At 48.2% G+C, this 26,166-nt stretch overlaps 1 protein-coding gene across 1 annotated transcript in view; it reads right to left on the bottom strand.

Annotated features, from left to right (window-relative positions):
- Window positions 1-24,903, bottom strand: part of creb3l2 (cAMP responsive element binding protein 3-like 2) — a 32,113-nt gene extending 7,210 nt beyond the window's left edge. Inside the window, exons 1-2 of the mRNA NM_001126879.1 lie at window positions 24,497-24,903; window positions 492-711 (exon numbers count right to left, since the gene is read on the bottom strand). Of these exons, the coding sequence (NP_001120351.1) occupies window positions 492-711; window positions 24,497-24,595 (319 nt within the window). The 5' untranslated portion in view covers window positions 24,596-24,903. The remainder of the gene's footprint in view (window positions 1-491; window positions 712-24,496) is intronic.
- Window positions 24,904-26,166: the final 1,263 nt, after the last annotated feature.

Below are 26,166 nucleotides of genomic sequence, written 5' to 3'. Positions count from 1 at the left end.
CCCAGGTAATTCCTGATTCTCCACAGTCCCTGCCCCTGGGCTGCTCTCTTACCCATGGTCTTGAATCTACCCCCAGGTAATTTCTGATTCTCCACAGTTCCTGCCCCTGAGCTGCTCTCTTACCCATGGTCTTGAATCTACCCCCAGGTAATTCCTGATTCTCCCCAGTTCCTGCCCCTGAGCTGCTCTCTTACCCATGGTCTTGAATCTACCCACAGGTAATTTCTGATTCTCCCCAGTTCCTGCCCCTGAGCTGCTCTCTTACCCATGGTTTTGAATCTACCCCCAGGTAATTCCTGATTCTCCACAGTTCCTGCCCCTGAGCTGCTCTCTTACCCATGGTCTTGAATCTACCCCCAGGTAATTTCTGATTCTCCCCAGTTCCTGCCCCTGGGCTGCTCTCTTACCTGTGGTCTTGAATCTACCCCCATGTAATTCCTGATTCTCCCCAGTTCCTGCCCCTGGGCTGCTCTCTTACCCATGTCCCTTACCGTCACTAAAGTTGTCATCGGAGGAAGCGTGAGTAAAGGGGGACTGGGGGCGAGAGTCGCCGCACAGAGAGTAACTGTGCTCCGCTTTGATCATGGGAGATGGGGAGCTCGGATTCATCTCGACTTCCATCATCTCGTACTTCTCTGTCAGGAACGGGTCCCCCATGAGCTGCCCCAGAACATCCAGCAGGGCGGAGTCATCGATAAGCTCCGAGAAGGGCTGGAAAGATATAAAAAGCAAAGACCATAAGTAATACTGGAGGAGAAGGGGTTAATCAGCATTGAATAATATGCAAACTGGCACATATAAATACAAATATACAGAGAAGGAATGTTCTGGGCACACAATAAGCTGTACCCCCATACTGTACTGTCTAAGGGAAACACTATGGCACCTCCTACCCATATGTATAAATACAAATATACAGAGAAGGAATGTTCTGGGCACACAATAAGCTGTACCCCCATACTGTACTGTCTAAGGGAAACACTATGGCACCCCCTACCCATATGTATAAATACAAATATACAGAGAAGGAATGTTCTGGGCACACAATAAGCTGTACCCCCATACTGTACTGTCTAAGGGAAACACTATGGCACCTCCTACCCATATGTATAAATACAAATATACAGAGAAGGAATGTTCTGGGCACACAATAAGCTGTACCCCCATACTGTACTGTCTAAGGGAAACACTATGGCACCCCCTACCCATATGTATAAATACAAATATACAGAGAAGGAATGTTCTGGGCACACAATAAGCTGTACCCCATACTGTACTGTCTAATGGAAACACTATGGCACCCCCTACCCATATGTATAAATACAAATATACAGAGAAGGAATGTTCTGGGCACACAATAAGCTGTACCCCCATACTGTACTGTCTAAGGGAAACACTATGGCACCTCCTACCCATATGTATAAATACAAATACACAGGAGGAGGAATGCTCTGGGCACACAATGGAAAGTAAACGAAAGACAACACCTTCTTTATAAATACAGTACATTTTGCAGCCAAACAGTGAAAGGGAACCCCAGTGGCCCCCCGGCTGGAGTCCAGTTACATCTGGTGGGAAAAGTAACAGCGTCTTTGTTTGGGTTTAGGGTGTGAGTGTAAAGATGACATTGGGGGAAAGTGACAGCCCTCCAGCTGCGCGTACACTGACCCCCACACAGCCCAGGGGTTGGGTAAACAGGATGGAGCCCCTTCTGCGAATCACAGAGCTTCCCTGTGCCCAGAACCAAACCCCCCCACAGAGTCTTCTTTGTTCCCTACGTCTGACAGTGTTGTACTTAGTATGGTACATAGTAATAAATTGTATCAGGAGTCAGAACCAGCAGTGCAGGGAAGGGAAAGGGACAGACACAGTGACAGTTACACATAACTATAAACCCAGTGAGAATGAGGAATGAATGGGTATTGGGGAGTTGTATCAGGAGTCAGAACCAGCAGTGCAGGGAAGGGAAAGGGACAGACACAGTGACAGTTACACATAACTATAAACCCAGTGAGAATGAGGGATGAATGGATATTGGGGAGTTGTATCAGGAGTCAGAACCAGCAGTGCAGGGAAGGGAAAGGGACAGACACAGTGACAGTTACACATAACTATAAACCCAGTGAGAATGAGGAATGAATGGATATTGGGGAGTTGTATCAGGAGTCAGAACCAGCAGTGCAGGGAAGGGAAAGGGACAGACACAGTGACAGTTACACATAACTATAAACCCAGTGAGAATGAGGAATGAATGGATATTGGGGAGTTGTATCAGGAGTCAGAACCAGCAGTGGCAGAGAAGGGAAAGGGACAGACACAGTGACAGTTACACATAACTATAAACCCAGTGAGAATGAGGAATGAATGGGTATTGGGGAGTTGTATCAGGAGTCAGAACCAGCAGTGCAGGGAAGGGAAAGGGACAGACACAGTGACAGTTACACATAACTATAAACCCAGTGAGAATGAGGGATGAATGGATATTGGGGAGTTGTATCAGGAGTCAGAACCAGCAGTGCAGGGAAGGGAAAGGGACAGACACAGTGACAGTTACACATAACTATAAACCCAGTGAGAATGAGGAATGAATGGGTATTGGGGAGTTGTATCAGGAGTCAGAACCAGCAGTGCAGGGAAGGGAAAGGAACAGACACAGTGACAGTTACACATAACTATAAACCCAGTGAGAATGAGGGATGAATGGGTATTGGGGAGTTGTATCAGGAGTCAGAACCAGCAGTGCAGGGAAGGGAAAGGGACAGACACAGTGACAGTTACACATAACTATAAACCCAGTGAGAATGAGGAATGAATGGATATTGGGGAGTTGTATCAGGAGTCAGAACCAGCAGTGCAGAGAAGGGAAAGGGACAGACACAGTGACAGTTACACATAACTATAAACCCAGTGAGAATGAGGAATGAATGGGTATTGGGGAGTTGTATCAGGAGTCAGAACCAGCAGTGCAGGGAAGGGAAAGGGACAGACACAGTGACAGTTACACATAACTATAAACCCAGTGAGAATGAGGGATGAATGGATATTGGGGAGTTGTATCAGGAGTCAGAACCAGCAGTGCAGGGAAGGGAAAGGGACAGGCACAGTGACAGTTACACATAACTATAAACCCAGTGAGAATGAGGAATGAATGGGTATTGGGGAGTTGTATCAGGAGTCAGAACCAGCAGTGCAGGGAAGGGAAAGGGACAGACACAGTGACAGTTACACATAACTATAAACCCAGTGAGAATGAGGAATGAATGGGTATTGGGGAGTTGTATCAGGAGTCAGAACCAGCAGTGCAGGGAAGGGAAAGGAACAGACACAGTGACAGTTACACATAACTATAAACCCAGTGAGAATGAGGGATGAATGGGTATTGGGGAGTTGATTAGAATGATATTTCTTTTCCTTTTTGGGATTACTTCCCCTTTATATCATCTGGTTAAAGGGCCACACACCTAAATACCATAGAATCCCTGCAGGACTGACAGTCACAATCTGTAATATTATTTAGCTGCTATACAGGAAGGGGGTGGGGGGGGGGAAGTTTAACCCTCTCAGTGCTGTTGCTTCCCAGCAGCTCATTCCTCAGGGACAGACAGGGACAGGAGCCAAATATATTAGTCAAAAAAAAAAAAAAAAGCAGCATTGGATCCAGACAGTTGTGTGGAAGAAGCAGAAACCCAGACATTTCACAGCCTGGAACCCAATCAGCTTTCCATGAGTCACAACCCGGCGTTCTCCTCCCTAACAAAAAGAAAAGGGCAAATATCCAAGGGCTAAAGAACGAAGATATCATTTCCTATTCCCATTACAGCACTGCTGCCTGGAGATACCGGGGATGGGTTAACTAGGAGATTAGAAAGCTCAGCCGGAGCAGAGCAAACAAAACCACCAAAGGATATTAGAGCGGAACCTCTAAAGGAACAGGGGTGTAATTATGGGATGAGTTTCCCTTTAATCCCTGGCACGGGTACAATACAGACGCAGCGGCGCTGAACTACAACTCTCAACCGTGGGCTGGCAGGGGATGCTGGGAGCAGTTCAACCATGTCGGGGGGGGGGGGGGGGGGGGGCAGAGAGAAAACACATGAGGACAGAAGATGGACTTGCCTTGTTATTGTAGCCGTGGGCCAACAGGAGCCCCAGGCTCCAGATGAACTTGTGCCCGCCCCTAACACAGGCCCCTCCCCTCTGCCGGGAATCTGCCATATTGCTTAATGATCTCACTGTGGGGCCCTATCAGCCCTCCTGCATTTCCCATTCCCTCCATCCAGCCATTCATCATTCAGTCAGATTAACCCTTCCTTTGCCCACACATTAACCCTTTCCTTTGCCCACACATTAACCCTTTCCTTTGCCCACACATTAACCCTTTCCTTTGCCCACACATTAACCCTTTCCTTTGCCCACACATTAACCCTTCCTTTGCCCACACATTAACCCTTCCCTTTGCCCACACATTAACCCTTCCCTTTGCCCACACATTAACCCTTCCCTTTGCCCACACATTAACCCTTCCCTTTGCCCACACATTAACCCTTCCCTTTGCCCACACATTAATCCTTTCCTTTGCCCTCACATTAACCCTTCCCTTTGCCCACACATTAACCCTTCCTTTGCCCACACAGCTTGTCCCTATTTCTATTCAATTTAGTAACGATGATATTTAAAGGGGAAATACACCCAAAAGCTCTTGGAACAATATGGGCTGATTGGCTTTCAGAGCTGGGGATTCCAAACACAAGTGAAACCACTTGTTGGACATGTTGACCCTCAGACAATCAATCAGGCCATAAAGCGAGGAGTTGCACTAGCCCCCGGCCACTAGCCCAGGCCTCAGGCAGATATTTGCTTTTAAAGGGCAGACAAGCCCAAACAGCATCCAGACTGGCCCCAGCCAGCAGCTGAAATATGAGCCCCCGGGGGTTATATAACAAGGCACAAAGCGGCTCTTTATCCAGCGCTGGAATCCGTCGCCCAATCAGCACAGGGACCCAGCGCCTCTCTCTGGGCAGAATCTCACCCTGGGGGAGAAGGGATACTCTGTTGCACCCCCCCTGTTCATCTTACTGCCCCACTAGGAACCCCCAGACTTTCACTGTTACTGCCCGTGGCACCTAGTAGTACTCCCGTGCCCCCTCAGCTCCTACTCCCTTGCACCCCCAGCTCCTTTCTATATACAGGTGAATTGTATAGTGATCTTCAAGGAGGGGGGGCCACACCAGTGCAAAGCTTGTTACAAATGCATTAAAGCCCCCCTTCCTTATTGCTCATCAGAACAAAAAGGCACCATAGTGGGCACCCCATTACAGGCCAAAGCACCACTGCAGTGGGCACCCCATTACAGGCCAAAGTTCCATAGTGGGCACCCCATTACAGGCCAAAGCACCACTGCAGTGGGCACCCCATTACAGGCCAAAGTTCCATAGTGGGCACCCCATTACAGGCCAAAGCACCACCGTAGTGGGCACCCCATTAAAGGCCAAAGCACCACCACAGTGAGCACCCCATTAGAGGCCAAAGCACCCCTGCAGTGGGCACCCCATTACAGGCCAAAGCACCCCTGCAGTGAGCACCACATTACAAACCACAGCTCCACAGTGGGCACCCCATTACAGGCCAAAGCACCCCTGCAGTGGGCACCCCATTACAGGCCAAAGCACCCCTGCAGTGGGCACCCCATTACAGGCCAAAGCACCACTGCAGTGGGCACCCCATTACAGGCCAAAGCACCCCTGCAGTGGGCACCCCATTACAGGCCACAGCTCCACAGTGGGCACCCCATTACAGGCCAAAGCACCACAATGGGCACCCCATTACAGGCCAAAGCACCACTGCAGTGGGCACCCCATTACAGGCCAAAGCACCACTGCAGTGGGCACCCCATTACAGGCCAAAGCACCACCGTAGTGGGCACCCCATTAAAGGCCAAAGCACCACCGCAGTGAGCACCCCATTAGAGGCCAAAGCACCCCTGCAGTGGGCACCCCATTACAGGCCAAAGCACCCCTGCAGTGAGCACCCCATTACAGGCCAAAGCACTCCTGCAGTGAGCACCACATTACAGGCCAAAGCACCCCTGCAGTGAGCACCACATTACAAACCACAGCTCCACAGTGGGCACCCCATTACAGGCCAAAGCACCCTGCAGTGGGCACCCCATTACAGGCCACAGCTCCACAGTGGGCACCCCATTACAGGCCAAAGCACCACAGTGGGCACCCCATTACAGGCCAAAGCAACATAGTGGGCACCCCATTACAGGCCCAAGCACTACAGTGGGCACCCCATTACAGGCCACAGCTCCACAGTGGGCACCCCATTACAGGCCAAAGCACCACAGTGGGCACCCCATTACAGGCCAAAGCAACATAGTGGGCACCCCATTACAGGCCCAAGCACTACAGTGGGCACCCCATTACAGGCCACAGCTCCACAGTGGGCACCCCATTACAGGCCCAAGCACTACAGTGGGCACCCTATTACAGGCCAAAGCACCATAGTGGGCACCCCATTACAGGCCCAAGCACTACAGTGGGCACCCCATTACAGGCCATTCTATAGCCCAGTACCCAATACACAAGTGCTTCTCAGAGGCTCCCAGACCAGAGGGCCCACCAAACGTGGGTGGGGGCAGAACATGATGTAACCCAGATAGGCTAACGGATCAGTAATGTGCTAACGATCGTATCTGGGCTGGTTCTGTCGCAGTTTTCCTGCAGTTGCACTTTATCAGATTTCACAGGTTGCGTCTAAGCATCCTGTACAGCTCATTAAAGGGAAAGTTGTCCTTACATTTTCTTTTAATTCTTTAACATTTCGGTTCTGTGGCTCTCCCCTTTGGAATGAAAATGATATTCATTTACCCCTTTACTTCCCCTTTAAACGCCTATCAGCAGAAACCCGACGTACAGCAGCATGCCCGGAACTATCCGGCTCTTTAATAGACCAGAATACATACAAACTGTGCGCAGCTCGTGTCTCTTCAGAATATTGAAAAATTCAAGGGGAAGTTAAACCTTCAGCTGCTTTTCTTTAGTTAGCATGAGAACTGCACAGAGCATGAAATAAAAACAAATGACATTTCTGTCACGTATGGCAATAACAAGTGCCTGGGGGGGGGCTAGTGAGAGGAGGGGGTGACGGGCACATTGGCCCCGGGGGTGCAGGGCAGAGCCAGGCACAGTATGTACAAACATCTGCTTTCTATCAGAGCTGCCCCCCCCTTCCCGGCCCAATGGAGTTGCAGCAGGATTCTCAGCTGGAGAGTTGCGACTTTTAGAAACTAAGCTCTGGCCGGATTACAAGGAAGGGGGCGGCCAACAGTTTCCTAGAACTATCTGGGGGTCCTAATTGCCCCAGTTGATGTGGCTTCTCCCGTTGGATCTGCATGACTCCTATTGCGGCCAAGGTGAATGGATCTTTGCCCAATTTGGCCGCCCAGCTTCATTCAGAGGCGTAAATACCCCCCATGGGCCCCTACATCCTCCCAGCACAGTGTCACTAGCGGGTACCGCACCCATAGCAACCAATAAGATATTTGCTTTTAAACAGGTGACCAGTAAATCTTACCTGCTGACTGGTTGCTATGGGTTACTGGACCTGGACTAACTTCCAATGGGGCCCTTTTCATTCACCAGTATGTACCACTGGTTACTATAGCTACAAGCCAGTTTGGGCACACGTTGCAGTATCCTAGGAACCTGCGAGATAACATCTTGGGCAGATCAAACTTGGACATTTACCCCCCCCCCCCCCCCCCCCCCCCCCCCCCCCCCCCCGGGGCAATTGTAGGCAGTCATGGTTTATGCGACACTCCCGCAGCACAAATGCAAATGTCACATTCTTCTACCAGCCCGACGTTCCGGAATGTACAGCAGCCCCATCACCATAACACTAGGGAGATGTATGCATAGCAACCACCTTGCCCCCAGGGTAATATATGTTAGGCAGCAGCAAAGGATTCTGGGAGTACAGGAGGGCATATTGCCTCTTTACCCCTCTAAAATCCAAAATATATTGCGAAAAAGGGCAAAAAGCGTCTGCTGGAAAATCGTGGAGAGTTACAATTTCTTTAAAAGGCAAAATGAACTATATTTGAGTGAACTTCCCCTTTAAAATCAGATTTTATATATATATATATATATTTATTTGGTGGTAAGTTACAGGGTACTAGTTGGCACAAACCCTCCGGGAGCCCAGGGGCAGATATGGGTGAGAAATTCTTAGATGTTTCCAGTGGAGAGAGGAGTCCAGACAGGGCAAATTCCTACGGGAGGGGCAACAGGAGCATTCCTCTCATACACACACCTCTTCTATTCTCCTGCACAAAGCCTGCCTGGTTCCCCCGTGCCCCCCAGCACTACCTGATCATTCTGCATCATCTCTATTACATCCATAGTCTGTCTGATTGGGCCAATGTACCCCCTACTGTAAATGATAAGGATATTAGCAGTCACTGAGGGGTTCTGTGCCCATATAAAGGCACAAGGCTGCAGGCTGAGTTATACAGGGAACTCTGAGTATCACTCATGTATTATAAGGGATAATGTACCCCCTACTGTAAATGATAAGGATATTAGCAGTCACTGAGGGGTTCTGTGCCCCCCATATAAAGGCACAAGGCTGCAGGCTGAGTTATACAGGGAACTCTGAGTATCACTCATGTATTATAAGGGATAATGTACCCCCTACTGTAAATGATAAGGATATTAGCAGTCACTGAGGGGTTCTGTGCCCCCCATATAAAGGCACAAGGCTGCAGGCTGAGTTATACAGGGAACTCTGAGTATCACTCATGTATTATAAGGGATAATGTACCCCCTACTGTAAATGATAAGGATATTAGCAGTCACTGAGGGGTTCTGTGCCCCCCATATAAAGGCACAAGGCTGCAGGCTGAGTTATACAGGGAACTCTGAGTATCACTCATGTATTATAAGGGATAATGTACCCCCTACTGTAATGGATAAGGATATGAGATGTCATTGATATCATTAAGGCACGAGGCTGAGTTTCTAATCCAGTCTTTAAGGAGTTTCCTAGTTAATCATGACTATAATTAGCATCATTATTATAAATCTACTACTGCAAAGGAAGAGAAGGAGTTAAATCCATCAGGACTCCCAGAATGCACTGCAGTAAGCAGGCAGACATTTATGGCCTTGTAAAGACATTACACCAACAGCTCTGAGATGCCCCCGGGGCAACCCTTTCCCTGCATTCCAGCCGGGGTTTCTCTGTTCCACCCTGACACAGATACAAGCCGGGACACCTACTGGGTATTAGCCGGCTATACTTAGGGGCAATTAAACAGTTAATAACAAGGCAAGAGAAACGACTGGCAGGGCAAACACAGAGAATACTAACTAGTCACTAACTAGTAGAGTGGGCTGAAAGGCTTACAGTCAGGGGTACCAGGGGGCGGAGCTCCGTGGCCCAAGTTCAATAAGAGCTGTATATAGCCCAGGGCTAGCATGGCTACACATACAGCTCTAGATAACACTCTCCACATCTGTGTTTGGTTTGGCCATGGCCGCTCCATCTCCCCCCCCCCCCCCCCCGGCCGGCAAGTTCCTGGGGGACCACATGGCTTATAGAGAGTCAGAAGCAGATGTGTACAGTAACCCACCCCCCCAGGGGGGCGGCCAGAGGAAGTAAACAAATATTTCCAAGTAAAACCCACTTTTTAGCGAAATAATAAAACTTTAAAAACTCCCATTAATTCCCTGCAGGGAAAGCAGTGAAATTCCCTCTGTGTTCAACTTCACCAATCAGAGATCTCCCTGCAGGTCCGACTGGGATTCCACATAGGCCCCGGCATTCCAACTGCACAAACTGCCCCCCCAGCTCCAATAAATAGTGACTGTCTATAGCACCTTACTGCAGCCCCTCTGGCATTTGCCAGAACCCACAGATTGCCAGTCCGGGCCTTTCCAGAACCCACAGATTGCCAGTCCGGGCCTTTCCAGAACCCACAGATTGCCAGTCCGGGCCTTTCCAGGACCCACACATTGCCAGTCCGGGCCTTTCCAGGACCCACACATTGCCAGTCCGGGCCTTTCCAGAACCCACAGATTGCCAGTCCGGGCCTTTCCAGGACCCACACATTGCCAGTCCGGGCCTTTCCAGAACCCACAGATTGCCAGTCCGGGCCTTTCCAGGACCCACACATTGCTAGTCCGGGCCTTTCCAGGACCCACAGATTGCCAGTCCGGGCCTTTCCAGAACCCACACATTGCCAGTCCGGGCCTTTCCAGAACCCACACATTGCCAGTCCGGGCCTTTCCGGGACCCACACATTGCCAGTCCGGGCCTTTCCAGAACCCACACATTGCCAGTCCGGGCCTTTCCAGGACCCACAGATTGCCAGTCCGGGCCTTTCCAGGACCCACACATTGCCAGTCTGGGCCTTTCCAGGACCCACACATTGCCAGTCTGGGCCTTTCCAGGACCCACATATTGCCAGTCCGGGCCTTTCCAGGACCCACACATTGCCAGTCCGGGCCTTTCCAGTCCCCACACATTGCCAGTCCGGGCCTTTCCAGGACCCACACATTGCCAGTCCGGGCCTTTCCAGAACCCACACATTGCCAGTCCGGGCCTTTCCGGGACCCACACATTGCCAGTCCGGGCCTTTCCAGAACCCACACATTGCCAGTCCGGGCCTGTCTCCCTTCTCCCAGCCTGGCACAGTTAAGGTGCCCATACACGGGCAGATTTCAGATACAGATTTGGGTGCTGATTCAGCACCTTATCTGCCTGTGTATGGGCCCCCCACGGTCCTACCCTACAATTGGCCAGATCTGGATTGGGCTACATATACACATAGCAGATGCCCCCCCCAACCTAGGCCACAAGCAATGCCTGGACCTCTATTCACTATAGGGCCCCATTATTGGCCAAGACAGTAATTTCAGAATATCTGCCTGTGACAGTCCGTGAGCTTTAACCTGTTAATCAGGAGCCGTTGCTCAACTACAGTTCCCAGCATGCCCCATGGCCAAAGACTGATCTAATGTTTTTATTTGGCATAAGCCATAGCAGCACATTTTGGACCCTGTTCCTGTGGGGGGGGTTTGGGGGCAGGATTATTGCCAAAATCCATAAGGTCATTGATGATCAAGACGCGCCCTTTGATCTTTGGACCCTGCTCCCACGCACCACTAGATACACAGCGCCAGCCAACCCGGCGGCTCATTCATGCACGGGGCTGGCATTTGTCCCATGTGGCTTACTCACTATCATTAGCCAGATCCAAATACAGGGGGGGTCACTAGGGATGCACCGAATCCAGGATTTGGTTCCTAAAGTAGTGGATTTGGTTGATCCCTATTGGCCACCAAGGGCCTTGTATAGCCATGGGATGGGCTAGCACACATGTAAAGGGCAAGCAAACATGTCAATTGTTTACATGCATCTTAATGACCTTTAGCCCAGCAGGGGGGGGGGCTTTTATAGGGTAGGGAACTCCCTTAAGTACACCTGCGGGGGCCAATAGAGATCAGATCAATATGGAGGAATTCTAGTTAACGTAATAGGGTCAAACCAACCCAAAGGCAGCAGTGTCAACACAATCCGACCCAGAAGCAAAGGACTGGGCAAACACACTGTTCCGTGTCACATTGACCCCCCTGCTGTGATTACTGGTTGCTCTTAGCCCCCTGTTTACCCCACAAACTCTGAGCGGGGGGGGGGGGGGTGTCAAACAGAATGCACAAGCAAAGGCAAAATACAAGCTCTTGGGGTACAAGTCTAGTTCCAGTTCTGTTGCACAGAGCTGCCGTAGGGGTAGAAACATACACCAGCCCTATGCAATGATTCAAAAATAGTCCGGCGGGTAAAGGGTTAAGGGTCTGAACTGACTCAGGGAAACACAATTGTGGGGTTTTTGCTGCGGAGAAGGAGCTGACCCTCTGGGGGAACGGGACAAAGCGGCTATTTTGCACGGAGGGCTGACTCACAGTCTTACCAGATGTGTGCCAGTGCCGAGCTCGCTCGGGATTCTCTGGGGGGGAGCGTATCCCCCTCAACCCACACAATGACATCTTACATCTGGACACGGCCAAAACACATACGCTCGCCATTTTCTCCCTTCACTTCACTCTCTGGCTCAAAGTCCCCTTTGTTTCCCGGCCTGCCCACATCATTCTATGAGTGCCCGCTTATGCCAGCCTTACATGCACACACACAGGCACCGCTGTTGGCAGACAAAGCTTGCCTTCATTGCTTTACAGAGCCCTATAGGGGCTGGGGGTATCAGTGGCGCAGGACATCCAGAAAGAGTTACTGCAAAGCTCCAACGGAAACTATTATCCCAAACTTCAGCTATGCACATATAATTAATGCCGGGCTGTGAAAATATCCAGCCATAAAGCAGGGCAGGACTGCTGCTTACAATGGGGGGATCAGATAGGATCTGTGCCACTGTGACAGAATGCTCTGTTATACAGATAGCTAGAATCTCAGCCATAAAGCAGGGCAGGACTGCTGCTTACAATGGGGGGGATCAGATAGGATCTGTGCCACTGTGACAGAATGCTCTGTTATACAGATAGCTAGAATCTCAGCCATAAAGCAGGGCAGGACTGCTGCTTACAATGGGGGAATCAGATAGGATCTGTGCCACTGTGACAGAATGCTCTGTTATACAGATAGCTAGAATCTCAGCCATAAAGCAGGGCAGGACTGCTGCTTACAATGGGGGGATCAGATAGGATCTGTGCCACTGTGACAGAATGCTCTGTTATACAGATAGCTAGAATCTCAGCCATAAAGCAGGGCAGGACTGCTGCTTACAATGGGGGGGATCAGATAGGATCTGTGCCACTGTGACAGAATGCTCTGTTATACAGATAGCTAGAATCTCAGCCATAAAGCAGGGCAGGACTGCTGCTTACAATGGGGGGATCAGATAGGATCTGTGCCACTGTGACAGAATGCTCTGTTATACAGATAGCTAGAATCTCAGCCATAAAGCAGGGTAGGACTGCTGCTTACAATGGGGGGGATCAGATAGGATCTGTGCCACTGTGACAGAATGCTCTGTTATACAGATAGCTAGAATCTCAGCCATAAAGCAGGGCAGGACTGCTGCTTACAATGGGGGGGATCAGATAGGATCTGTGCCACTGTGACAGAATGCTCTGTTATACAGATAGCTAGAATCTCAGCCATAAAGCAGGGCAGGACTGCTGCTTACAATGGGGGGGATCAGATAGGATCTGTGCCACTGTGACAGAATGCTCTGTTATACAGATAGCTAGAATCTCAGCCATAAAGCAGGGCAGGACTGCTGCTTACAATGGGGGGGATCAGATAGGATCTGTGCCACTGTGACAGAATGCTCTATAATTAGTATTACAGCCATAAAACTAAAGCTACTTTATACAAGCACAGAAGAGATAACACGTTGGCTCCAGTACACAGTTATCGGGCCAGGTAGCAAGGTTACGCTGTATAGATAGAGTCCCTTTAAGCAGTGAGTGACAGATGGGTCCATAAGTCCCAAAGTGAGAGCCGCAGGGGCACAAGGCAAAGTTCTGCTCACCATCTGTTCTGGCCGACAGTACAGGAATCTTTCTGAGCCTGGAGAGAAATTCAGATTGGAAGCACTGAGCCTGATGCAACCGCACTGTAATCTGGATCTTAGAGTTTCCCAGCATCAGCAGAAATGTGGATCTGGGAAGCGAATCCCCTTCCCAGTTCTCTTTCTTGCCCCCTCCATCCTGGTGCTGATAAACGGGCTGGTACTGTAGTGTCTAAGGGAAACACTATGGCACCTCCTACCCATATGTATAAATACAAATATACAGAGAGGGAATGTTCTGGGCACACAATAAGCTGTACCCCCATACTGTACTGTCTAAGGGAAACACTATGGCACCTCCTACCCATATGTATAAATACAAATATACAGAGAAGGAATGTTCTGGGCACACAATAAGCTGTACCCCCATACTGTACTGTCTAAGGGAAACACTATGGCACCCCCTACCCATATGTATAAATACAAATATACAGAGAAGGAATGTTCTGGGCACACAATAAGCTGTACCCCCATACTGTACTGTCTAAGGGAAACACTATGGCACCCCCTACCCATATGTATAAATACAAATATACAGAGAAGTAATGTTCTGGGCACACAATAAGCTGTACCCCCATACTGTACTGTCTAAGGGAAACACTATGGCACCCCCTACCCATATGTATAAATACAAATATACAGAGAAGGAATGTTCTGGGCACACAATAAGCTGTACCCCCATACTGTACTGTCTAAGGGAAACACTATGGCACCCCCTACCCATATGTATAAATACAAATATACAGAGAAGGAATGTTCTGGGCACACAATAAGCTGTACCCCCATACTGTACTGTCTAAGGGAAACACTATGGCACCCCCTACCCATATGTATAAATACAAATATACAGAGAAGGAATGTTCTGGGCACACAATAAGCTGTACCCCCATACTGTACTGTCTAAGGGAAACACTATGGCACCTCCTACCCATATGTATAAATACAAATATACAGAGAAGGAATGTTCTGGGCACACAATAAGCTGTACCCCCATACTGTACTGTCTAAGGGAAACACTATGGCACCCCCTACCCATATGTATAAATACAAATATACAGAGAAGGAATGCTCTGGGTACACAATAAGCTATAATCTCCGGGAACCCATAAGGCAGCTCCCACCCATATGTTTTAGTACAAATACAGGGAGAAGGCATGTTTAGTGGACCAAATAAGATACACCCTCATATTTTTAATTACTGGAGAAGAAAAACAAATGTTCCAGCGGAGAATTTTTTCAGGCCCATTTTCAATGCATTCCAGTGACTATTAGAAAGGAGAAACCAGCCGGGCGACAGTGGAATTCCACCCTGAGAAAAAGCAGAGAATCCCACTCCGGCCAATGAACCAGCTGGAAGGATTCCATCCATAGTCCGGATTGACACGGGTGTTGCTATGGGAGCACACCCAATAAACATGATATATTCATGGACACGGGGCAGCTGGAATGGGAATAGCCATATAAACACTCCCTATTATGTTACATACAGAGTCTATGGGGTAAGCCACACTGGTCGGCATCACATGACCATTTGTAGAGTAGTTTTTCAACTGATGGGGGGCTATAAGCTCCATATTGGGGACACAGGCTTAGGGCAGCAAGCTATAGGGAGCAGCGGGGGTTTGGGCAGAAGAGCAGTTGGACCTAGAACCTAGTCGGTAAGAGTCATCAAGAACGTTGCTGAGAACCATGCATGAAGGAGAAGACCACCAACGGCCTGCATTTCGCCCATAAGCAAGTCTAGTTAACTCCTTGTACCCCGGGCACCAATAGAACAGGGACTCCAAAGAGGGTGAAAGGTTCAGCAAGACCCCAGTTTGGAATTTTATCAGCTACGTGGTTGCTAGGGTCTACATTATCCTAGCAATCAGGCAGTGGTTTGAAAGAGAGACAGGAATATAAAAGAGAGTGGGTCTGAACAGAAAGATAAGTAATAAAAAGTAGGAAAACACCAAACCCACTTTTTTGGGTTTGGCCGAACCCCTAAAACCCACCCTGACGGATTCAGCCAAATACCGAACCGATCCGAATCCTAATTAGCACACACTAAAAAAAACATTTCCCCCGGGCACCAATAGAACAGGGACTCCAGAGAGGCTGAAAGGTTCAGCAAGACCCCAGTTTGGAATTTTAACAGCTATACGGTTGCTAGGGTCCACATTATCCTAGCAACCAGGCAGTGGTTTAAAAGAGAGACAGGAATATAAATGGGAGTGGGTCTGAATAGAAAGATTAGTAATAAAAAGTAGGGGTGCACCAAACCCACTTTTTTGGGTTCGGCCGAACCCCCGAACCCAATCGACATGTCTCCCATAGACTCTATTTTAATCAAATAATTCCGATTTTTAAAATTGATTTCCTTTTTCTCTGTAAAAATAAAACAGTACCTGTACTTGATCCCAACTAAGATATAATTACCCCTTATTGGGGGCAGAACAGCCCTATTGGGTTTAATTAATGGTTAAATGATTCCCTTTTCTCTGTAATAATAAAACAGTACCTGTACTTGATCCCAACTAAGATATAATTACCCCTTATTGGGGCAGAACAGCCCTATTGGGTTTATTTCATGGTTAAATGATTCCCTTTTCTCTGTAATAATAAAACAGTACCTGTACTTGATCCCAACTAAGATATAATTACCCCTTATTAGGGGCAGAACAGCCCTATTGGGTTTATTTCATGGTTAAATGATTCCCTTTTCTCTGTAATAATAAAACAGTACCTGTACTTGATCCCAACTAAGATATAATTACCCCTTATTGGGGGCAGAACAGCCCTATTGGGTTTATTTAATGGTTAAATGATTCCCTTTTCTCTGTAATAATAAAACAGTACCTGTACTTGATCCCAACTAAGATATAATTACCCCTTATTGGGGGCAGAACAGCCCTATTGGGTTTATTTAATGGTTAAATGATTCCCTTTTCTCTGTAATAATAAAACAGTACCTGTACTTGATCCCAACTAAGATATAATTACCCCTTATTGGGGCAGAACAGCCCTATTGGGTTTATTTCATGGTTAAATGATTCCCTTTTCTCTGTAATAATAAAACAGTACCTGTACTTGATCCCAACTAAGATATAATTACCCCTTATTGGGGCAGAACAGCCCTATTGGGTTTATTTCATGGTTAAATGATTCCCTTTTCTCTGTAATAATAAAACAGTACCTGTACTTGATCCCAACTAAGATATAATTATTCCTTACTGGATCCAAAACAATAAATCAATAAAACTGCAGCCTCAGCGAACAATCGTTTTTTGGGGTTTTTTTGGGTTGCCGGGGTCAGTGACCCCCCAACCTTTTGAAAGCTGGAAAGCAAATAATACAAAAACTATGGAAAAAAAAAAAGAAGACCAATTGAAAAGTTTTTAGGAATAGGCCATTCTATAACCTACTGAAAGGGGACCCGTCCCTTTAAACCAGAAGTGCCTTTAAGACCCTATAGAAGTGCAGGGGGCCCACTCCTGGTATAGGCAAAGGCTCCGATACCTGGAATAATGACCACAGAAGCCAAAAGCCCAACAGATAAAGCCAAGGGGAGAGCCGTTCCCACAATCCGGCAGCTGCGGAGTCACCTAAGGTTACAGCTTTGCCTGGAATGCACGGAGCAGTTTATTGGCTGCCAGGCAAATCCCATACGGATCCCTTTCCCATTCTGGGAACACCCCTACTTCTAATAGCGCCACGGGCGTCACGCCTCTGGGTGTCGATAGAGGGCTGGCTCTGGGCACCTTAACCGGGCGAGTGAGGCACATTCAGGCAGTGCCGAGGTTATTACCGGGCAGACGAAAAGACTAGATTGCAAGCTCTTTGTTCAACTCGGACCTGCATTTTTACTCTATGACTATGACCCACTACCCGACCTGACCCCTTATCCACAACCTGATCCACAACTCACTAACCACATTTACAGCAACTCTCCATTTTGGAACTTCAGCAGCTATATGGTTGCTAGGGTCCCAATTACCCTTAGCAACCAGGCAGTGGTTTGAATGAGAAACTGGAATATGAATAGGGGAGGGACTGTACAGAAAGATAAGCAATAAAAGGGGGTACCCTATTCTCAAATCCGGCGCTGGGGTAACCCATTGGTACCCCACCCGCTGCAGGGCCCGAATAGAAAGTCTAAAACTGTGAGTCTTGGTTCTGGCGCCGGTCCAGCAGTTGCTCAGCGGCAGTTATATAGGTAACAGGCAGTGGGATGATGTGTGCGTCTAGCCATGCACTATGTTTATCTGCCGTCTCATTATAGCGTCTACGGAAAAGACTAACAATCTGCGGCATGTAGGAAATCGGATCCCCCCAGACTGGGTCGTGATTGGTTCTCCCTTCCCCGACCAAAGCTTCCCAGGATTCTGCCCGGGTTGATATAAGGCTGTGGGATTATGCTTGGCACCAGCGGTACAGACACAGCCGCTATAGGACCAATCACTGTGTGTATAACCCCACTCATATCCCATCGGTGCAAAGAGCTTGCAATCAAAGGCTGGGAATAGGGTGCCTTATACATGGATTAGGCTGAATCCTTAGGGTGAAGACACACGGAGCTACTTAGTAGCAGCTACTAAACTCCAGATAATCCCCTGCCGTAGACAATACTGAGAATTGCCTCGTAGAGACCGTTATCAGTAAATGATCATTTAATGATCTATTTCAGTAGCCGCGACAAGTAGCTGCAACCTAGTAGCTCTGTGTGTCTTCACCCTGAGTGTTTAGCTGCACAATTATAGTCGTTGGGGCCAAAGGATCAAATTAGCCCGATATTGCCCACCTGTAGGTGGGCATATCAGGAGAAGATCCCCTCGCCAGTGAATGTACCCTCTTCTAATTCTTCCCTGGGGGGGTCGCTGACCCCGGCAGCCAAAAAACTATTGCTCCGTTAGGCTACTGTTTTTATTGTTTCTGTTAATTTCTATTACTTTTCATGCCATTCTGCCCCCCTCCTATTCATCTTTCAGCCTCCCATTCAAACCTCTGCCTGGTTGCTAGGGTAATCTGGGCCCTAGCAACCCGATAGCTGCTGAAATTCCAAACTGGAAAGCCGCTAGAAACTCTCCCATTCTGGGATCTTAGGCATTTGTGTCTTTTTTTTTTTTCTTTAACCCTCGACTTGGCCAGTTTCCACGGTTTTAACCTCTTAAGTGGTTGAAAGTATGCGCCCTGAGTTAGGTGGGCACTTAGCGGGCGAGTACCTACAATCAGCTGCAGACGGGTCGGATTTCAAAGGCCCCGGGCATGCTGGGAGACAAAGGAAGCGGGGCAGCCAGTCTAAAAACAAACCCAGGGGCTGTTATTTCAAGGCAGTTGCGGTCCCAGGCCCAGCTGATCCGTTCGGCAGTTCTGTTAATAACGGGCCGGCTGCGGCCACTAAACACCATCGTCTCGTCTTCTGGGTCGACCACGGACTCGGCCAAGACCGGCCCACCATATGGCTTTCATTTGTAGCCCACGTTTTAACCCACAAATGCTTTTTTTTGTAGGAAGAAACCATCTTCGGGGGGTTAATTTTGGATGAATACAGTTTTAACTTAAAGAGACAGTATCCCCATTAAAAAGTTTACCCAGGAGCAGTAACCAATAGCAACCAATAAGATGTTGGCACTGTTATTGCAGCGGAATGCCTGCATCTAATAGCACGTAGACCCTTAGATGTGCCACACTACTGCCATCCCACCAGGGCCCACCGTGCCTCCTAACCCCCCCTACCCCCGCAGGAGCCCCCCTAACCCCCCGCAGGGTCCCCCACCCGACATCCCCCCCCTGAAATGTTTAACGCGTCAGGGCCGCCGGGGCCCACCGGGATTTTTCCCAGTGTCCCGGCGGCCCAGTCCGACCCTGCTAAAGGCCGAGGGTGGCAGTTTTTGGGGGTCACTTCTTGGAGGGGGGTCCATAGATATAAATTGGCCTTTATAAGTAAATATAAGTAAAATCTCTGGACTGTTGACTGCACGTTGATTCAAAATATGCACGGAACGTTGTCCATCTCATTTCTCAGCCCCTATTTGCTAGAAGAATTCCAGGCATTTGTGTTATGCAGCAGTTTGTCTAGAACTTTGTTCTGGAGTGTTCCTCAGGCTGTATGCTGCCTGCACCTGAACTAGAGCCAAAGGTTCTAGAAGCCTCTAGAAGCCCAAGGACCTTCTGCCCGTTTTGGTCAGTCATTTGTTCTGGAGTGTTCCTCAGGCTTTATACTGCCTGTACCTGAACTAGAGCTTCTATAACATGAAAAAGGTTCTAGAAGCCCAGGGACCTTGTGCCCGTTTTGGTCAGTCATTTGTTCTGGAGTGTTCCTCAGGCTTTATGCTGCCTGTACCTGAACTAGAGCTTCTATAACATGAAAAAGGTTCTAGAAGCCCAGGGACCTTGTGCCCGTTTTGGTCAGTCATTTGTTCTGGAGTGTTCCTCGGGCTGTATGCTGCCTGCACCTGAACTAGAGCCAAAGGTTCTAGAAGCCCCTAAAAGCCCAAGGACTGTCTGCCCGTTTTGGTCAGTCATTTGTTCTGGAATGTTCCTCGGGCTGTATGCTGCCTGCACGTGAACTAGAGCCAAAGGTTCTAGAAGCCCCTAGAAGCCCAGGGACCTTCTGCCCGTTTTGGTCAGTCATTTGTTCTGGAGTGTACCTCCGGCTGTATGCTGCCTGCACATGAACTAGAGCCAAAGGTTCTAGAAGCCCAGGGACCTTCTGCCCGTTTTGGTCAGGCAGTGTTCCTCAGGCTGTATGCTGCCTGCACCTGAACTAGAGCTTCTATTGCATGCCAAAGGTTCTAGAAGCCCCTAGAAGCCCAGGGACCGTCTTGGTAAGTCATTTATTTATTGAGCTTGGCCCAAATTGGGCATTCATACGCTTGCCCCAAATACTATCGCTCTGCTCTTGGGCTTGCAATTGACTTTGATTACATGTTTTCACCTCCCCTTATTGGTTTTACAATGTGGATCAAACAGGAGAAACTTCTGCCTGCTTCAGCCATAGAAAACAATGGGCAGCAGGAGGTTTCTCCTGTTGAATTTTACACAACGTCCAGATTATAAACAAAAAGCAAAAAAAACAGAGCAACCATGTATTTCCCCTTACTCAGTACAAACCCCCCCAAACGAACATAGACCGTTAGCCTCAGGCCGGGGGGGGGATACATGCAGCGACGCATTCGAGCAGAATTAGAAGTTTCAGATTTTCCAGCCACAAATTCTGGAAGAGTGAACTCATCTTGTGCAACCGTGCAATTTACCCCCCCCCCCCCGAAGGGCACACTTATTCCTATAGAAAAAAAGGTAACTGTTTAACGGCATTATATACATCTGTTAATATAATTATAGTTCTCCTTTGTCCGTTAATCATCTGGCTTCTGCTACATTGTTTCAACAGTCGGAACCAGCAGGGCTGAAAAAGAAAGCAATGGGCAGACACTGCTTTCAAATAACATTTATAAAGCCCATTGAAAGTTTATAGTGAATGGATACAGCTTAGAATTACATTAACAGCCCTTTTTTGAGGTTTGCTTCCCCTTTAAAAGAAAAGAAATAGGCCGTAGGTGCTTTTTTGGTTCAGACGGTTAGAAGCTGCTGACTAATGACCCAACTCAATAAAAGCAAGCTGCGACTTACAAAGACATGCAGCAACGTGCAGGGAATAGCTGCACAGTCAGTCAGGCTGAACTACAACTCCCAGCAGCAGCTGCCACTCATCACTGTCACCACTCACAGCGGAGTATGGGCCGAGTAAATATTTACCGTGTGTGTTATGAGAAGCCCAAGTCAGCTCCGCAGCTGCATATAAACAGTAATGATGCAATCGAGCACCAAGGCAATACTAGGCTTACATTGATCAAATTAAAGGGGAAGTTAACCTTTGCTTTAAAGTTAAACCAAGTGGCAGTTTAAATTCCCAAATGGAAAGCAACTCAACGACATGTATCTGTACCAGTGGCCGGACACTTGGCCTGTGGTCTGACTGCCCAATCAACAAACCGCCCGATGCCCATGGTACCACGATATCGGACAGGGTAATTTCTTCGACATAGAACTTGCCCCTAGACCTTCAAATGCACCAATGGGATGCACGTGACTGGAATTAAACGACAGCCAATCAGAATTGCCCCAGGGGAGGGACCTGACAATTGTGTCTGAACAACAACCAACCCCACCATATTCCTTCTTGAAACCCCACTTTACAGCTACGAGGTGACTGGCTGCTTTCACTTCATTCCTAGGCCACCAATCACAATTCAGCTTCTAGAACCTTAGCGGCATTCTTGTAGTTTGTCAGCCAGTGACATTTACAAAGAAAATGACGAGCTTTGTGTGTGTAAATCCTGCCTTTCTGTACTTGCCCTTTATTGAAAAAATATAAACTGCCCGACCCATCGGAATGTCGTCCCTTTATCTCACACCCAAACACGTGCTCAGAACACAACCTGTTGCTATGAAAGCAATGCTGGGTTTCAGGTAGCCACGTGCTTAAGCTTGGGCAAGTTGGCCGCTCACTGTGGCTACTATGAGGCTACACTGGTCTGGCTTGCCACTGGATTGTCCAATCTGGTCTGGTCCAATTCTGTTCAGATCTACTCAACTGGGCCATCAGCGAATGAACAGATCAATGCTATTGGGCCAACCCTTGGCAATGACCAAATCTAACCCTCTACAAATTGGGATTTTCATACCCCCCCATAAGCTCAACTTTAAGGTCCAAGTTTCTTTGTGTGTCCCCCCCCCTCAGTGAAGTGCTATTGCCCAGTGTCCGTTATAGAGAAGCCCCATACCCTGTATAAAGTGCTATTGCCCAGTGTCCGTTATGCAGAAGCCCCATACCCTGTATAAAGTGCTATTGCCTCTGTTATACAGAAGCCCCATACCCTGTATAAAGTGCTATTGCCCAGTGTCCGTTATACAGAAGCCCCATACCCTGTATAGAGTGCTATTGCCCAGTGTCCGTTATAGAGAAGCCCCATACCCTGTATAAAGTGCTATTGCCCAGTGTCCGTTATGCAGAAGCCCCATACCCTGTATAAAGTGCTACTGCCTCTGTTATACAGAAGCCCCATACCCTGTATAAAGTGCTATTGCCCAGTGTCCGTTATACAGAAGCCCCATACCCTGTATAGAGTGCTATTGCCCAGTGTCCGTTATAGAGAAGCCCCATACCCTGTATAAAGTGCTATTGCCCAGTGTCCGTTATACAGAAGCCCCATACCCGGTATAAAGTGCTATTGCCCAGTGTCCGTTATACAGAAGCCCCATAACCTATATAAAGTGCTATTGCCCAGTGTCCATTATACAGAAGCCCCATGCCCGGTATAAAGTGCTATTGCCCAGTGTCTGTTATACAGAAGCCCCATACCCTGTATAAAATGCTATTGCCTCTGTTATGCAGAAGCCCCATACCCTGTATAAAGTGCTATTGCCCAGTGTCCGTTATGCAGAAGCCCCATACCCTGTATAAAGTGCTATTGCCCAGTGTCCGTTTTACAGAAGCCCCATACCCTGTATAAAATGCTATTGCCTCTGTTATGCAGAAGCCCCATACCCTGTATAAAGTGCTATTGCCCAGTGTCCGTTATGCAGAAGCCCCATACCCTGTATAAAGTGCTATTGCCCAGTGTCCGTTATACAGAAGCCCCATACCCTGTATAAAGTGCTATTGCCCAGTGTCCATTATGCAGAAGCCCCATACCCTATATAAAGTGCTATTGCCCAGTGTCCATTATACAGAAGCCCCATGCCCTGTATAAAAGTGCTATTGCCCAGTGTCCGTTATACAGAAGCCCCATACCCTGTATAAAGTGCTATTGCCCAGTGTCCATTATGCAGAAGCCCCATACCCTATATAAAGTGCTATTGCCCAGTGTCCATTATACAGAAGCCCCATGCCCTGTATAAAAGTGCTATTGCCCAGTGTCCGTTATACAGAAGCCCCATACCCTGTATAAAGTGCTTTTGCCCAGTGTCCGTTATGCAGAAGCCCCATACCCGGTATAAAGTGCTATTGCCCAGTGTCCGTTATACAGAAGCCCCATACTCTGTATAAAGTGCTATTGCGTGTTATACAGAAGCCCCATACCCTGTATAAAGAATACAGGTTTAAGCTGGCCAGGCACAGGCCAATAAACCGACTGCTGACCACAGCAAACATGCAGCTTACAGGGCTAGATATCTATTGGGCAGATCTGGGTGAGGGGCAAGTGGATGCGGTCATTGCCCACCCTATCCCCACAGTATGATCTAATCATTGGCCCACAGGCCACTGATCACATCAGCCCTGCACATGATTGGCCAAATCTGACCAAGATCCACTTGATCATTAGATGCATGCCCAGTCTTTGAACTTGATTTGGGGGTTTCATTGCCCCCCCTTATGAGCCAATAATATTCATAACAATCTCGGTGACTCCAAGGGGGATCCCTGTGTACCCCCAAAGCTTCTCTGTTTATGTGTGTGGAACTCATTAAAGTCATCGGATCCAGCCCGGTACCATGTGCTTGGCCCAATCCATGGAAAAAGACGTGTGTGTGTAGGGGGGTATCACCGATTCCGGCCTGCACCCACGTACACCCACAATTAACACCCTGAGCGCCAGTAGAAAGCAAAGCACTACCCATTAGGGAACAGCTGTTAGTAGTTGTTGGTCCTTATCTCTGCGTATTAGCGAGGGGCCCATCCTTCTCCAATACACAGTGATGCCAGGACCTCAGCCAATCGTGCTCAGCGTTCACGGCCCTTTAACAATGGGGCTCATTTAAAGTCAGAGGGAAGCCATAATTGGAACTTGTGGACTTTAATGGCCCCCCATCATTACTTAATAACTTCCAACCCATTTCCACCCCCCCCCCCCCCAGACATTATATATTGTATATCGCCATAAAGCGACGTGTTATGTTCCCGCTATTGGGATTTCTTACCGTGTTGTTGTACAAGGAATCGCTCTCGGCAGCCTCAGACAGCTCGCTCAGCTTGCGGTCCCACTGGATCACTGGATCCCCACTCTCCATTATTTCCATGGTATTTATACAAACAAAAAAGGAAATAAAATCAAGGGGGGAAGCCTTGAAATTGGAATTCTTGGGGTTTGGAGTTGATTCCCCTGCAAAATTGTTCAACTCAAAAAGTGTAAAAGAAACAACAACAAAAACAAAAAAAAAAGTGATTTTGTTGCTATGGGGGCCAATTATTCGCTCAATAAGGTTTCTATGCAATAATTGTTTACACAATATGATATTAATTAATCCTGTCCCTGTGTAAAACAGCACTGGGGTCCACTGGGAGGTCAGGGCAGTAAGTGGAAAAGCGCAACTAACTACGTTCCTTCCCCAGTCCCAAACTCAGACTGACAGGGAAGCTAGAGCGACGCCTCCATCCTGTAACCCAACCACAACCCTAAACTGCAATCAACCAATCACCTTCGTCTTTATTTTTCCCTTTACGAGCAACCACCAATCCGAAGCCCCCTTCCCGCCCCTTCAGGGAAACCACTCAAGGATAAATATTGGAATGTAGGCGGTGCCCGGTTTGTTTGATTATAACTCGGGCCAATCAGGAAACGAGATTCTGTTTTACAGTAACGGGATGAATAAGGTAATTGGCACATGTAAGAGCCAATGGGAAGAGAGATGTAAAATGGCGCGGCCAATGCGATAGCGACAAGAATATCAGGGCGACCGACACAATGTAAGGCCCGCCCTCAAGTGCGGTGAAGTGTTGTGAATGTGTTTAACGGAGAAGCTGTGAGAAATAGTGTTGTGTTTGTTGTGTGAGAGGAATATGCCCGCGGGGTAATTAAATATAAAGTTACCGAATTATTTTATGCGAGCGTTCTGTTTAAGGAGCTAGACTGCTCTTATACCTGGAATCTCAGCCATAAAGCAGGGCAGGACTGCTGCTTACAATGGGGGGATCAGATAGGATCTGTGCCACTGTGACAGAATGCTCTGTTATACAGATAGCTAGAATCTCAGCCATAAAGCAGGGCAGGACTGCTGCTTACAATGGGGGGGATAGGATCTGTGCCACTGTGACAGAATGCTCTGTTATACAGATAGCTAGAATCTCAGCCATAAAGCAGGGCAGGACTGCTGCTTACAATGGGGGGATCAGATAGGTTCTGTGCCACTGTGACAGAATGCTCTGTTATACAGATAGCTAGAATCTCAGCCATAAAGCAGGGCAGGACTGCTGCTTACAATGGGGGGGGGATCAGATAGGATCTGTGCCACTGTGACAGAATGCTCTGTTATACAGATAGCTAGAATCTTAGCCATAAAGCAGGGCAGGACTGCTGCTTACAATGGGGGGGGGGGGGGGGGGTCAGATAGGATCTGTGCCACTGTGACAGAATGCTCTGTTATACAGATAGCTAGAATCTCAGCCATAAAGCAGGGCAGGACTGCTGCTTACAATGGGGGGATCAGATAGGATCTGTGCCACTGTGACAGAATGCTCTGTTATACAGATAGCTAGAATCTCAGCCATAAAGCAGGGCAGGACTGCTGCTTACAATGGGGGGATCAGATAGGATCTGTGCCACTGTGACAGAATGCTCTGTTATACAGATAGCTAGAATCTCAGCCATAAA

Source organism: Xenopus tropicalis, chromosome 3, assembly GCF_000004195.4.
Source record: "Xenopus tropicalis strain Nigerian chromosome 3, UCB_Xtro_10.0, whole genome shotgun sequence".
In the NCBI taxonomy this organism is placed as follows: Eukaryota; Metazoa; Chordata; class Amphibia; order Anura; family Pipidae; genus Xenopus; species Xenopus tropicalis.
Note: the sequence above shows the minus strand (reverse complement) of the source record. Positions and strands in the feature narration are given on the sequence as shown.